At 41.4% G+C, this 14233-nt stretch overlaps 1 protein-coding gene across 21 annotated transcripts in view; it reads right to left on the bottom strand.

Moving 5' to 3' along the window:
• The window catches only part of DST (dystonin), a 356441-nt gene that overhangs the window by 215730 nt on the left and 126478 nt on the right, over positions 1-14233 (bottom strand). For all 21 annotated transcript variants that reach the window (XM_048496838.1, XM_048496737.1, XM_048496783.1 and 18 more), the window contains one exon: positions 6985-7151. In XM_048496838.1, the coding sequence (XP_048352795.1) occupies positions 6985-7151 (167 nt within the window). The remainder of the gene's footprint in view (positions 1-6984; positions 7152-14233) is intronic.

Here is a 14233-nt window from a genome sequence, read left to right as displayed (position 1 = left end):
CTCTTCTGCTACCCTTTCTACCACCTCCCTGTCACTCACCTGCTGCTTCTCCCAACCCCTGCTGCTTCTGCCACCCAGTACCTGCCATCAAGCTACAACTCTTTAATGTGTGCATTCCTACTTGAACGCAAGAGAAGACCCTGCTGAGGCAGGAGGAATGGTTTTTAGAGCTGTATCCAGCTGGAAGGTGACCAGTGAATAGAATCTGTGAGATGGATGGAGTTGCATGCCAAGGAGAAAGAGAATCAACTCTCCTCCCAAAAAGCAATACTTCAAAAAGGGAAAAGATGCCAAAAAAAATGGAGAAAGGGAGAAACAGAGGCCTGCTCCACACAAGTTATAAAGACCAGTGTGGGGCCGGTAAAAACACCGTTTTGGGGGAGGACTTCGCACAGCTGCCGCAGCTGGAGCAAAGCCACAACGGCCCATCTCCCCCCAATGGTGTTTTTCTGACTCAAGCGAGTCTTCTGAAAAACGAACGGCACTGGGTGGACACTGCCATTTTCCCCACACCACTTCAGTTCCCTTCTTACCTTCTCTCAGCTGCCATTGCCCTGCAGAGCCCAGGAGTCACTCCTCCTGGCCTCCACCCAGTAGGCATCATCATGGCCATGGGGGGTGTCCCCTGGCCTCTGCAGAGTGACAGCTGCCGAGAGAAGGTAAGAGCAGGCCCCGTGCGAAGGCAGCCCCGCAGGCCACTGGGGCACCGGCGCCGTTCGCAGGACAGTGTGCGAACGGCCCCAGGGGGTGCACCGGTATCAAGCATGCCGGTGCACTGCCATTCATGTGGCCCATGCAGAACAGGCCAGAGAGGATTTGGGGATGGGAATTTGTCTATGTGTGTGTGAGTGAGACAGAGAGAAAGAGACAGGAAGAGAGAGAGAACAATGGCAAAATATCAAACACTGGCCAAGGGGGGAAGAAACACCAGAGGGATTGCCCCCCTCTGTGGGTAACCTTAACTGACCAAGACTTTTCTACTACCCATTATATTTCTTTGCTCAATGGGCTTTACTACTAGGAACAGGAAAGCACTCTGACTGGAAATGCTAAACTGCACTCTGATTAGTGTAGCCACAGGATGAATCAGAGAGGGAGGAGTTATCACTCTGACTGAAAGTGTTTGAGTATGCGTTTGGATTTTGATTCCTAAGAATGATCGTCTATTACCTTAACTGTATTAAAACATATCTACTCTGAGGGCATATTTTAGCATGCGGAATGGGCCTAAATGAAATCCTTTTTGGTTTTTGTAAGTATGGCTCTCACACAGAAAAGAGTGCTTTCAGTAACTGCCTTTTAACAAAATAAAGAAGGAACTTGGCAAACTGACTCTCCTTGCCTTTTGATAACTTCATATGCTCCTGAAATACTGTCCATAACAAATGAGTAGTCACAAACAATCAGACACAATGTTTAAACTTTGCTCTTAGTCTCAAAATGTGATCACCAAAGGTGATCCATAGCCCTCCCCCCTATGTTACTTCTTGGACAAAGGTAGAAAGGAAGTAAGTCTACATCCCACTGTCCCTACATGTTTTTGGTCTTCTTTCTGGACAAAATATTAATGTCCTGCTCAACAAAATGCTATGATAATGGGATTTGAATGACAGGACACTTCTAATAAGGAGAGGGGGAGGGTGGAAAAAGAGCTTGTGTAAGTGTGCTGCCCCCTTCACTCTCTTAACTTACTAAAGTAGGCTAACACATTCTGACTGAGCAGGTCAGATTTCTCACCTTTTCTCCGTGACTCAGCTGTTTCAGATGATAGCGTGAGGTGATTTGAAACTTTATTGCTCAGTCCTATAACTCCACAGTAGGAGAAAGAAGCCTGTTATGTAATCTATAGCAAATCCCCTCTATCAAGGCACCAAAGAATAATGAGGCAGGTTCAACAAACAAGTAAAACAGAAGTAAAATGTAATAAAGTTGGGATAGGAGCTAACTTAAATAAATGGTAAATAGGCAGGAGATAAATATATACAACTTCAGCCTAGAATTCAGATTTCTGTTTACAGGCACTGTCATAGAACTTAATTGGGCTTTATAAGTGACAATTTCTTAGATGTTCTAGAGATTTGTACTTCAGATGGAACGGTTGATGTTACTAGCTAATGAATTAACACTGACTTTGGGTCAAACAGGCTGGTACCCTTTTCACAGTACACAAACACAGATTCGGATTTATTCGGACATAAAATTATCTGTATAATAAATAAGACAAATAACATATTCTGCGCCCATGAAGGATGTGTGGAAGAATGATGGAGAGTGGAAGCGAAGCAGGAAGGATGTTCCCTGAGAATGTTCCCTGGACATGGCCCGCCCACCCTAGTGGAGGGAGGGGTGGCATGCGAGGGGAGAAGGCCCAGCATCTGGATTTGGCCCACCCACCCTAGCGGAGGGAGGGGTGGCATGCAAAGGAGGGGGAGGGGACCCGGCATATGGACATAGCCCACCCACCCTAGCAGAGGGAGGGGAGGGGAGGGAGGGGGGGTGGCATGCAAGTGAAGGGGAGGGAGGGAGTGGTAGCATGCAAGGGAGGGGGAGGGATCACAAACAATCAGACACAATGTTTAACCTTTGCTCCTATCTATTTATATTTCAGAGGAAAAAAGTGGATTCTTCACAAAAATATTGCAGAAGCTTTATCATTCATATACTCTGGGCAAAAGGAAGACCTACTAATTTCAATGAACTGAGATATATAATTATGGGCTTCCAGTGAAGGGATTTATGGTTTACAGGAGGCAGATGGATTTGCCTTTTACCTTTAGACAACATAGATATACACTGTTTGACTCAAAAGGCCTGAGAAGTAGTTTAAAGAAACAAAAAGATACAGAAAGGCTGGAAGGTTCATATCAAGACCAAGAAGAATAGCAAACTGAGCATTCACAACAAGAAAAAGAACAAGAAAAAGAAGTGGAAGGTACTGGACTCGATGGCAAGGACTGCTAATCTGAACCACAAATATGGATTAAAATGATCTAACATGGGATACTAATGGAGTTTATGCTCCCCAAGAAAGGAGGAAAATATTTCATCATTTGAAAAAGTTAAAGTAAGATGGAAAAGGGGATGTAAAATATCTGTTCCACAAAGTTTCAATTGAAGACTTCATTTCAGCCACTACCAAAAAGAAAATGGTTTTATATATTAAATCACAAGTAAATCCCCAATTAGTATTGGTTTATTACCATGTGAGGGTGAAAATTAATTTTCCTGGGGTCAAAATCATGGTGATGGGAACTTAAGCTCCAAATGAAGCATAATTTAGGCTCCAGACATCTTACTGATAAGCTTTTAGAATTTCTATATGAAAATCGGTGCCTGCAGGATGACTGCTGTGGACAGCCTTTCCGAAAGAACATCAAAAATACGCAAGGTAAATTGCCAAAAACTTTCCAATGACATGGTGGACCATTTGGGTCTGGTTGGTACACAGAGACAAAAAAATGATAATTCAAGAGAGTATACTTTTTTCTGGGAAAACATATATCTTTCTCAAGAATAGATATGATATGGGTGTCCAATGAATAGCATCTAAAGTCTTTAAAGAAAAATCTTACCTAAAATCTTCTCAGACAATATTCCTGTAGGTATGGTATGTAAAGGGAAATCTAATACTTTCATATGAAAAGGGAAATCTAATAATTTTAGTCCAAACCTGGGGAGGGGCAGGAAGTTGATGCAGGGCCAGCGTCCCATGGGTAATGGGCCAATGTGTAACACGACAAAACAGAACATCAGGACCAGGCTGAAGTCTTGCTTATTTAAAGTATTTATATCCCATATCCCTCAGTATCAACAACTAAGAGTTGAAAGACAAAACACGTAAGTCCATTCATCAACACAATGACCAAATTTAAATACATGCACAGATTTAAAAAACAACAACATTTAAATCTGTTGGGCCAAGTCACTCTCCTGCAAAAGCCCTCTGAAATTCTCCTACTTCCTAATTGTAGCTAAGAAAGGGTCCTCCATACCCAACTATTAGGCCATTCCAAAAGACTAGAGCTACCAACAACAACAAAAGCCTATTAGCAAGCTATTCAATTAGTCCCAAGAAAGGGCTCCACAAGGAGAAGGCTGTCAGAGGAGCATAACGTGAGAGTACACTGGCACGTGAGAGTACACTGAAAGACGCAATATAGTAATTTAGGCCAGAATCCTGTTCCCTACTATTGCCAGTAAGAAAGTCTCCCCTACATGACTCTGATTATTCGAGCACAACCTTTTAGGCATTACAGTCACCACAGCATTTTACCGGTCTCTTTCTGCCACCTTCACATCTATCATCCCATTCTATTTGCAGCTAATATAATCCTTCCAAACTTGTCAGTTCGAATGTTTTGTACTGCGCCCATATTTGAAGGATGGTGCTAAAGCAACAGGTGGAAAACAGAGGAGAAAATAATTACTCACAAGGAGCAAATGTCATTGGCTTTTGCAGTAAGCATGGGTTTAAGAATGAGAAGATACTGGGGGTCATTATTATTTATTTACTTCATTAATACTCCATATTTCTCCACATTTCTCATTAGCAAGGTAAACAGTATAGTATAACCTGATCTTCCATCCCCATCCCCCTGTCTTAACCTGCAAGTAACAGAAAGTTGTAGGTTCAGTTGTGTGTGAGAGAAGGCTTTGTCTATCTTTGTCTATCCACAGTTTGAGGAGCTTATGCACACATGTGTGTGCATTCATGTGTGTGTAAACTGCTTCACACACATCCTCCTCTTGCTAAGTAACTGTATGTAGCTTAGTCAACAGTTTCTAGAATGTGTGTAAATGAGCCATCAGGCATCCAGGATGAGATCTTTTGAATACAGTCTAAGATCTTTAAAAAGGAAAAGATGTGTATTTACCAAAGTACAACGTCAGTTCACTAGAGCTCAAGGGCACTGGGAAACTGCTATGAAAACACTACAAGGTGTTACAGAACTCAGAAAAAAAATATGAGATTAAGTTATAGTCACTGGTGTTACCTTGAATTCCAGCTGGAGGAGTTCCCCTCTGACATTATCATGAAACTGAGTTCTCACACATAGTGCTCTGCACCTTTTCTCCAATCAATTCAAGGCACATATCCCAAAACCTTTATTTATCCAATTCAGGATAAACAAATAACTTGCCTCTTTCTGGCAGGTGGGCAAATGGTCACCTCCCTCCTGTCTATTGGTCCCATCCAAAGTGTGGGGGGGGGGGGGGGGGGAATCCACTCATAGGAGCAATGCACGGCCATGCCAGCGGATTCATCCTTCCCAGGGCAGCGTAAGTCCATTTAGCACAATGGGGGTTTCTCAGTGGCAAGGAAGCTTTTTTACTGTTCAAGCCTCCCAACGCTCCTATGGGAACTGAGAGGTGGCACCACATTGGAGCCATGGCCTGCCACAGCCAAGTTTGGATCGGGCTGTATATGTCTCCCTAAATGAAACACATTTCCTCATGGTTTACCTGTTCTGTTCCCAGAAAATAATTTTCTCCCTGAATGTTAATAAGAGTATCTTGCATTCCTCTATCATAAAAATCACTACCTGAACTTTCAAATATCCTTCTCTCTATATACTATAAATTTACATTTAAGCATGAAGATGTGCAGTAACCAGGAGACACAGAGAACATTTATTCAAGGTTTCAGCTTCACTGATGGCATATAAGTACAGCACTTAAATATGGTACCAATATAATGAAAAGGTCAAGCTCTGGTATAGCAATGGGAGATGTAGGCATCACAGTTCTCTGCCCTCCAACATGTTGCATGCCTCTCTGTGGTGCTTATTACAAGAGGAAGTCACACAGACACCCATAAAAGTTGACACCTTTCACCTGTCATATTTATTCTACACATGACAGCAAGAGAGAGAACAGACTCATTCCTCTGCAAATGCTGAGCAGACAACCAGCATCTTAAAATTTCTCACCCCTAAGAACATGATCTCTGTTATCCTGTCATCTGATGAGGAAGCAAGGATTTCAAGTTCCAAGCTGCACATAATGTACTCTTTTCTTCCAAGACCCATACTATGCTCAGGACTATGAATACTCCAATGTAAAGATACAATTAGAATCCTATGTTCATGTGAAGAAAAGCAGAAATCTCTGACATTGTTTGAAATATTGTTATGCTATTTTTCTTATTTAGAATAATTTATTCTTGAGAATTTTTCCCCTGCTGGGCAGTGAAACCTCCTACCCCTAACCTTTTGAAATATTGTTCATTGATGTCTGGGGTTTCAGAGATCTCTGAATACATTGTCTGGAGATTTTCAAGCATACTTCGTAGCCATGAAAGCTAAAAACGTGTTTGAAAAAGAAAATGAACTTCTCAGGAGGCTGACTATGGAGTGTAATATTGCAATATTTATTGTGGCTATCACTTTGCTTTTACGGCATTACCTTTGTCACCCATTTTCTGCACATATGAGTATGCCAAGACTTAGATTTGGGGTTTGCATTGTTTTTTAATCCTGTAATCCTAGTCCTTCAGCAGTTTATTGGTAGTCTTATAAAAAGAATTGCTTTTTATACTTTGTAATGCAGTGAGAAAGGCTATACATGACATACAAAAGTCAGAAAGAACCCTTTCTTGTAATGAAACCTACTTCTGAGGCTTGCTCCCTATGTCTCCTATTCCACATCATGAACATTTTCTGCACTCCTGCAGTGTGCTACGTATACATGCTCATGGACCCCACAACACATATTTGGGCAACTTCAAAGTGAAAAAAGTGGAGTAAAGGGATACATATAAAAACATACAGAGAGAGAGAGTGCAAAAGAAACCAATTACCACAAATGCAGAAGGCAAAGGATTTTCCAATAAGTCATAAAACAAGCAGTTAATAATGTAAAGCTCCAACAAACAGAAGATGTGGGTCTTAGAACTATAACGTATATAGTTCTCAGTACATTTGTTTAAACAGACAAAAATTAAGCATTCATATATATGATTTTAACAAAGTTCAAAGAAATTACCTGTATTTATGAATGATGGCATTAAATAATTTCCCATCTCGCCAACAGGTAGTGAAATTTTCACAACGAATTCCAGCATAACCCTCAGTTGTCTGCTGTGTCCACAGGAGCAACCTCTCTTTCGCAGACATATCCTCTGACTCCCCAGTAACATGGATGTCAGAAATCTAAATTGAAATAAACAAATCACCTGAACTAAAACATATCAAAATATTCAAAAGGAAGCAGCACATTATTCTCCCCAATCACTTGGTTCATCATGACTAAAGAGGGCTCAGATTTAAGCCAGTCAAAATCTAGGTCCGTTTAGGAAACATCACAGAGTGCAACAGTTATTTTGACAGGTGTCAATTCAATGTTTATTAGCCATAGGCCATACACATATAAACAGATACTTCAACCAAAGCCCTACTCCCCACAGTTTACAAAAATATAAAACACATTGAGAGGATTTTTTCAAGCGTTAGAGTGTAGAAGCATTACAGTTCTAATAGTGTTAAGTTACCGAAGCAAGTATCATATATTTACTCATAGCAGGATCTGATTGTAATTATAAAAGTTTTCTAACCACCTTTATTACAACTTAGCTTGTATGTTTTGAATATCAGTTAAACGTTCTCTGATTTTCGCTGCTAAAAACATGAATATCGCTACTTTGAATGTAACCTCAGCAGAAGCGTACCAGGGGCAAATGGCGCCCGGAGACAAATTGTCTCCAGGACGCCCCCCAGGCTCTGCCCCCACCACCCTAGCTCCACCCCTGATGCCCCCAGGCTCCACTCCCACTGCCCCTCAACCCTGCCCATGTCACCATGGACATGGGCATCTAGGGTGCCCACTTCCCCCCAGACTCCCCCTGCTGGCTGGGTTCCCAGCCGGCAGCCTGCCGTCTCTTCTGAAGAGAGGGGGGGAGTCCAGGGTGGGGTTGAGGGTGCTTGGAGGCCGCAGGAAGTCCTGCTGCCTCATCGTTTTGCATGCCTTGGATGGGGTTGAGGCACGTGAAAACAATGAGACAGCAGGACTTCCTGGTCACGTGGGGGGCCGATTTCGCGCCCCCCATGTGACCAGAAGAGTGGCGCCCGGGGACAAGGGGTACCCCTTGTCCCTAGGCAGATACGCCACTGAACCTCAGCATACATGTCCGTCATCAGAAAGCAAATTTTCTCTTCCTCGCTACCTGTCAGGCCTGACAGGATATCATTGATATATTTGTTGCAAATAGCAGAGTAAAAAGAGCAATGAAGTGTGTAGTGTATTATGTCATCTCTGAATGCAGAGGTTTAACTTTCCTAGTTAAAAGACAATGATAGATCTGTCCTCCATAAGTTTGTCCAATCTCCTTCCAAATCCAGCTACACTAGTGGTCATTATTATCTCTCGTGGAAGTTAGTCCCACAATAACTACCTCTCGTCTGGCTTTCTTAGGACCCCTAGCTGGCAGGAGGGAATATACATATCCTAGAAAACTGAAGCATAGCCTGAGGATCCCTCACCCTCTCCTATGTCCTCTCTTTCTGTTGTTCACTTTGTACTGTGCCAGAATATCTGGACAAAGTAGAAAAAAGAAAACCCAATTTTTTCCCCTATCCATCTTCATTTCCTATCTCCAGTACTAAAGGTGCTTAAAAGCAAGGCTCTAGAAAAGTACATGTTCCCCAAAAACTTTTATAGATGTTAAGTAGTCATAGTGTTTTATGTAAAGCCCTTGCTCAGGTTTGAGGGATAATATTTCTTGAGTTGTATCCCATCTCCAAAAACAAAATAACAACACTACAGATAAATTCTGCTTTGGTTGTGATTTTCTCTCTTACTTCTTTTCTGATTCCTAATTTTCTCTTCAGATGCTGCATTCAGACATCACTAAGCTAACAGTAAGCAACACATGGACAGACCCTACTTTTTGCTGCACGTGCTCCTCACATAAATAATACTGAGTAGAAACTAATGCTGGTTGCTCATGACACGTGAATGCAGACACACAAGGAGCAAGCTACAGCAACAGTCCAGGTTTGTCTATATGTCAGTCTAAAGGGACTTCAGAACACAGCCCAGACTTAATACATAAAAAATACTTAGCCCATCTTCTGCAGTACAATGCCTTATTTCAAAGAAATTCACTTTCCACATAAATATCTAGACTATATGAAACTAGACTTAGGATCTTCAGGCTAGCAGATACATTTGTGTGTGAGACAGACTCTCTTAAATGTGCCTTGTAGGTTAAAGACTTGCTTTGCAATCCAGAGGAGGGGGCTGAAGCTGCATTGCATATGGCGTGACCCCTGTGCAAGCACTAGTGCCCACTGTGCCATGCAAACTGGCACAGATACTGGCGTACAGACACTTAGCTCATTACAGGGATGCTGAGCAGCAGCATGGCCCTTGAACTCAGAAATCAGACAGGACACCATCACTGCTGCACTGTTCAGGCCTGCAGCTGGCATCCAGGGAGGCATTCCAAGGGCATTCCTCGGGAGGAGATGACTTTAGTTGGCTTCCAGTGGTGTTTCAGCCTGGGAATGCCTCCTTACAAAATGCCTAGTGTTAGCCTGTTTAGGGAATGGGCTAACCAGGAAGAGGTACATTGTCCCTCTCTGCTGGCACCCAAGCCACTCACTCCCTCTTTGGGAGTGGTGCTGCGGTGCTGTCCCCGGCCACCACTCTACTCTCCCCTCATTGAATACAGCTGTCCATGTCAATATCAGTAATCAGTTCTTAGGTTAGAAGAAAAACAGGGAACCTTTCCTCACTTGCAATAAAAAATAAAATACCACTTATAAAGGTAGCAAAAGCTGACATAACCACTTAAAACACCCAGAATGCTTTTTTAAATGTCAGAAGTATTTAGAGTGTAGGTTAAGTCAGGCAATAAACGTATTCTTTCCAACTAGGTTGTCATAAGTGAGACACTGGGTACTCCTGCCAGCACAGACCTGGGTGTAATCTGAGCCAGACTTCAGACAAGAAATCTACTGTCAATGTCTAGAACAGACCAAACTCAAAGTCCTTCTGAGAACTGTACACAATGCATTTTCATTACACTCAAGACACAGGTATATTTGATAATCAGAGGCACAGGCATCAGGATCTCCAGGGTGTAATTGTTTCAGGATGGGTAAATCTTATTTTCTTATGCTTCTGACAGAATTAGCACTCTTACAAGAGTTAATACTTTTTTTTTGGATGACAGAACATAGCAGAGCTGAGAGACAGGAAACCCAAAGGAGACACAGCAGCTGCAGGAAGCAAGACAACATAAATGGGATGACAAGTTGGTGACACAGGCAAAGACCTGAAGCAACTAGAGCAATAGATGTAAGAGTCAGAAACCTGGAAAAAGAAAATGCCAAAGAGAAAGGGGAAAGCTGACCTCAAGGACTAGGTATAGCAGAGGTTATCTGGTATTAATAAAAGGAATGAACATACAGTTGAATTGGGGGATAAGGTGGATTATGCTTCAGAGCATATAGGTGACATGAGACAAAGTGGAATATGGGTATAGGTCCCACTTGAATACTGAAACCCCTAGTCCTGCATGAAAATCCAACTTCAGATTTGAAGAAATTACATTATTTGAGAGAAACTGGTCTCTTGTGTCATATGTAAAAACTTCTAACGACCTACTTTGCAAGATAACGGAATTAAGGTCTTCAGTCTGCGCACTAAAAATGCTTTTACAATTATTAATACTATGTTTTTGCAGATTGAAGCCCAGCAACGATTTTAGCACATCAGTGTGTATCAGAAGTTGAAACTCAGAAATGTTTAAACTCTTGCTCACTAGTCTTTAGCACATTCATTCATTTCCAATCCAAAAGACCCAATTTATATCATCTCTATTATTGGGCAAGAGAAGAATGCAGCCATATTGGAAGAAACACTTGCCAAAAAGTTGTAGAAAGAGACAGCGGTGACTATTTTTCTGTGTATATTCATTCAAAAAGTGGGTTTATTTACCACATTATAATTGGATAAATGTATGCTGTACCTAATATAATAATCCAAATATGTTGACAGTAATTCCATTCGGGAAAGTAAACCATACATGAGTTCTATTAAAAAAACTGCATGACCTTGCCTCTTATATGAAGAACCCTTACAGAAAGTGGCAAATTCCCATTTTTGATACCTGATCCAAGCAGCATATGCACTGTAAGTTCCTCTAAGACTTTATCCACGAATGACAACAATCTGCCTGTTATCACACCACACGTCATTTGAAAATCAAATGCAAACAACGGCAACGGCAAAAACCAGATGCATCTGATGCACTTATATAGATGCCAACATGCTGTCAGTGACTTTTATCCAATAAATTCACTGGATTATAAAAGTTAACTGTATATGTGTAACAGTTTACTCTGAGGATTCTTTCTTAAAAGGTTTTTATGTTAAAAACCAACATCTGAAAGCAAGCGATAATTGTTTTAAAAATTAAGAAATAGTTAATATACATGGAGCCAATTAATGGAACAACAGAGCTGAAAGTAATGAATGAGAATACTAACTAGCAATATCAAATATTGCTCATGTATTTAGTGCTACATTAAAATCTGTACTAATTTATGCTATACTATTCTAATACTACAGCATATTTACCTTGCTCCTGTTTGCTGAAATGCTAAAAGTGGCATTTTCGTCTGGAAAGGATGGACACCCACAACTAGAAAATACTGGGTTACTTTGATTTTGAAGTTCAAAATGGTCCAGACGTTCACTGTTCTTCCCCTCAGAGGAATCAACCAGGTTCCTACGAGAAGCATTTTCTTCACATAGCTTGTCAAAGACAGAATCTGAGCAAGCTTTTTGCTGAAAGTTAAGGCCATCACTGCTCTTCCGGAATGTTAATTCTCCTGTAATCCCATCATGCAAGAATTCCTTCTCTTGTGTGCTGGAATTGGAAATGTCTTCCTTTGAACTCTTTTCCAGTTCTTCATTTAACCATGCCTCTTCCTCTTCAGATTTGCTACCTCTTTGGTTACTAACGTAAGTACCAGCCCCAGTGCAAGAGTCACAGCTTGCCTCCCCCAGGAGTTCTGTTTTCACAAGATCAGTGATAACTTTTCTACTCTGAAGCAGATTAGGGCTGTTTACCAGGCTCTTCTGAATAACAGACTCCCTGGGATGAGCTGTTGTCTCTTCAAGATTCTGTTTTCCAGCTGAGATTTTCTCTTCGTTTTCTTCAATTTTTCCAGCCTCTTTTTCATCGTCTGTTTGTTTCCTTCTTGATTTCCTCTTGAAGTATTTTCTTCCAGGGGAACGTTTTGCAGGGCTCAAGGGAGCTTTGGCAGCATCCAAACACTGCTCTCCTTTGTCAGCTCTAATACATCCACAGACATTCCCCATTTGGCTCAGAGTATGTCACCATCACATAGATTCTGTCATTTCATTATGTTTACATGAACTAAAATAATTTCCAGAGCGTTAACCTCCCCATTTCAGATCCCAGTATCTCCAGACTGCACTCTCGTCCTTCTCAGGACGTGGCCATTTTGCTTATGAGAACTGCACACACAATAAATGCTGTGGCAGGGTGCCCAAGCTGGGCCTGTGTCTGATTAGACACTGAGGCTTATTTCTGGCCACCAGTCCTCTTTAGCAAACATCACTGCCTCAGCATTAAACTTTAATGCGAACAGCATTCTGCAGGGATGACACAGCATTTACAGGCAACTGAATAACCTCAATACAGATTTTAACTTTCTCTTTCATTTGGTAATTCGAAGGAAATAACATTGAAAAACCTTTGGAACTCATAACCAGCACTACAGATCCAAAGCTCATAACAGCAAAGCGATACAGACTTTTTGCAGACAGATTATAAAATCTAAATACCAGGGGAGAGCTGAGAATACATAGGGTTCCTTCTCAAAGGATGCTTCCTTGTATATTTTTAATGGGTTGGAGTTGGAGGTGCTAGGAAAATACCCTAGGCAAGTTCAGAGAGCAATAGTATTAATGTCTGAGCAAGTCAAAAGCTTCTGCAGATAAAAAGCAGAACAGAGAGAAAGAAATAACACAAATCTGTATAAAAAGCTGAGAATAAAATTCATGCAAACTGGAGAATATTGTGTAAGAGTAATCATATAAACTTATTTGGCTTTAGCAAAACATAGCAACTCTACTTGAGAGATTATGCAGAAAAGACCAGCAAAATAGCACCTTCCCACATCAGCATTTCCTACCACTCTGCTTCTACAATCTAAGAACTGGTCCTTCTCTACCCTTATGTAAGGAATGTTACAAAACCTACTTCTATAGCCTCCTGCCAGATCCAGCCCATATACATGAGTCTGTCTTATTTTGTGCACTCTCTGCGCTGATGTCTCCATGGTACTATTATTTTAGTCTAAATATATATTTCCCAGTGTGAGCAGGGGAACTACACATCTTAACTCATGGCACTAAGGGCAGAGTGCGATGTTACAACTGCCCTGTAGGTGGCAGGCCAAGAGGCCCCATCAGTGCTGGCCAACTAGAGCAGCCTGCTGCTAGCTGCCAGCCACCTTTCAGAACAGCAGCTCACCAGGAACTTTTCCAGTAAGTTAAAGGGCTTATGACAGAACCCCCAAAACATTATCAGGGGGTAAAGTACTAGAGCATCTGGGATCCTGGATTCCTGGTGATTACATTACAATAATCCATTCATTTCTGTTCCACATTAGACTATTTAGCAGACTTAATCTCTTCTGTTCAAAGGGCAATTCAGTTTGTGCCAGACCATCTATTTGTCAAGAAAATTCAGAGCTCTTACCAGGTGCTTAAGGGGGTGGGACTATATTTTATAATTTTCTGATTGGTAATCTCTGACATCAGAGATAGAGCTTTACAATTGACTGGCAAAATAAGATCATCCCGCTTGGAGGGAAAGCTGACTTAGGACAGATTCCATTGACCATAAATATTTGGACATTTGGTATTTTCTCTTATCTTCAGATAAGAGTGGTCCATGATAAACTGTGGTCCATGGCTTGTTGGATAAGGGGTGAAGGATTCCTTCAATATCTTGTTACTGCAAGAAAATCTGCACACATCCTCTGAAGAACCTGATAAAGCCAAGGCAATGTAGACTTAGCTGAGCTAGTATTTCTATTTATTGGAGAATCTCTGTACTGTGTGTTATGTGCATCTTCCCTGTTTGTGATGCCCCTTTCCACCACTTTTTGAATCCATCCACCCATTTGCTTTCTCTCTCTTTTTAAAAAACAATAAATCTTTTTATAAAGACATTTTTCTGTTGGCTTGGTAT

The sequence above is a fragment of the Sphaerodactylus townsendi genome, linkage group LG01, assembly GCF_021028975.2.
Source record: "Sphaerodactylus townsendi isolate TG3544 linkage group LG01, MPM_Stown_v2.3, whole genome shotgun sequence".
Taxonomy (NCBI): Eukaryota; Metazoa; Chordata; class Lepidosauria; order Squamata; family Sphaerodactylidae; genus Sphaerodactylus; species Sphaerodactylus townsendi.
Note: the sequence above shows the minus strand (reverse complement) of the source record. Positions and strands in the feature narration are given on the sequence as shown.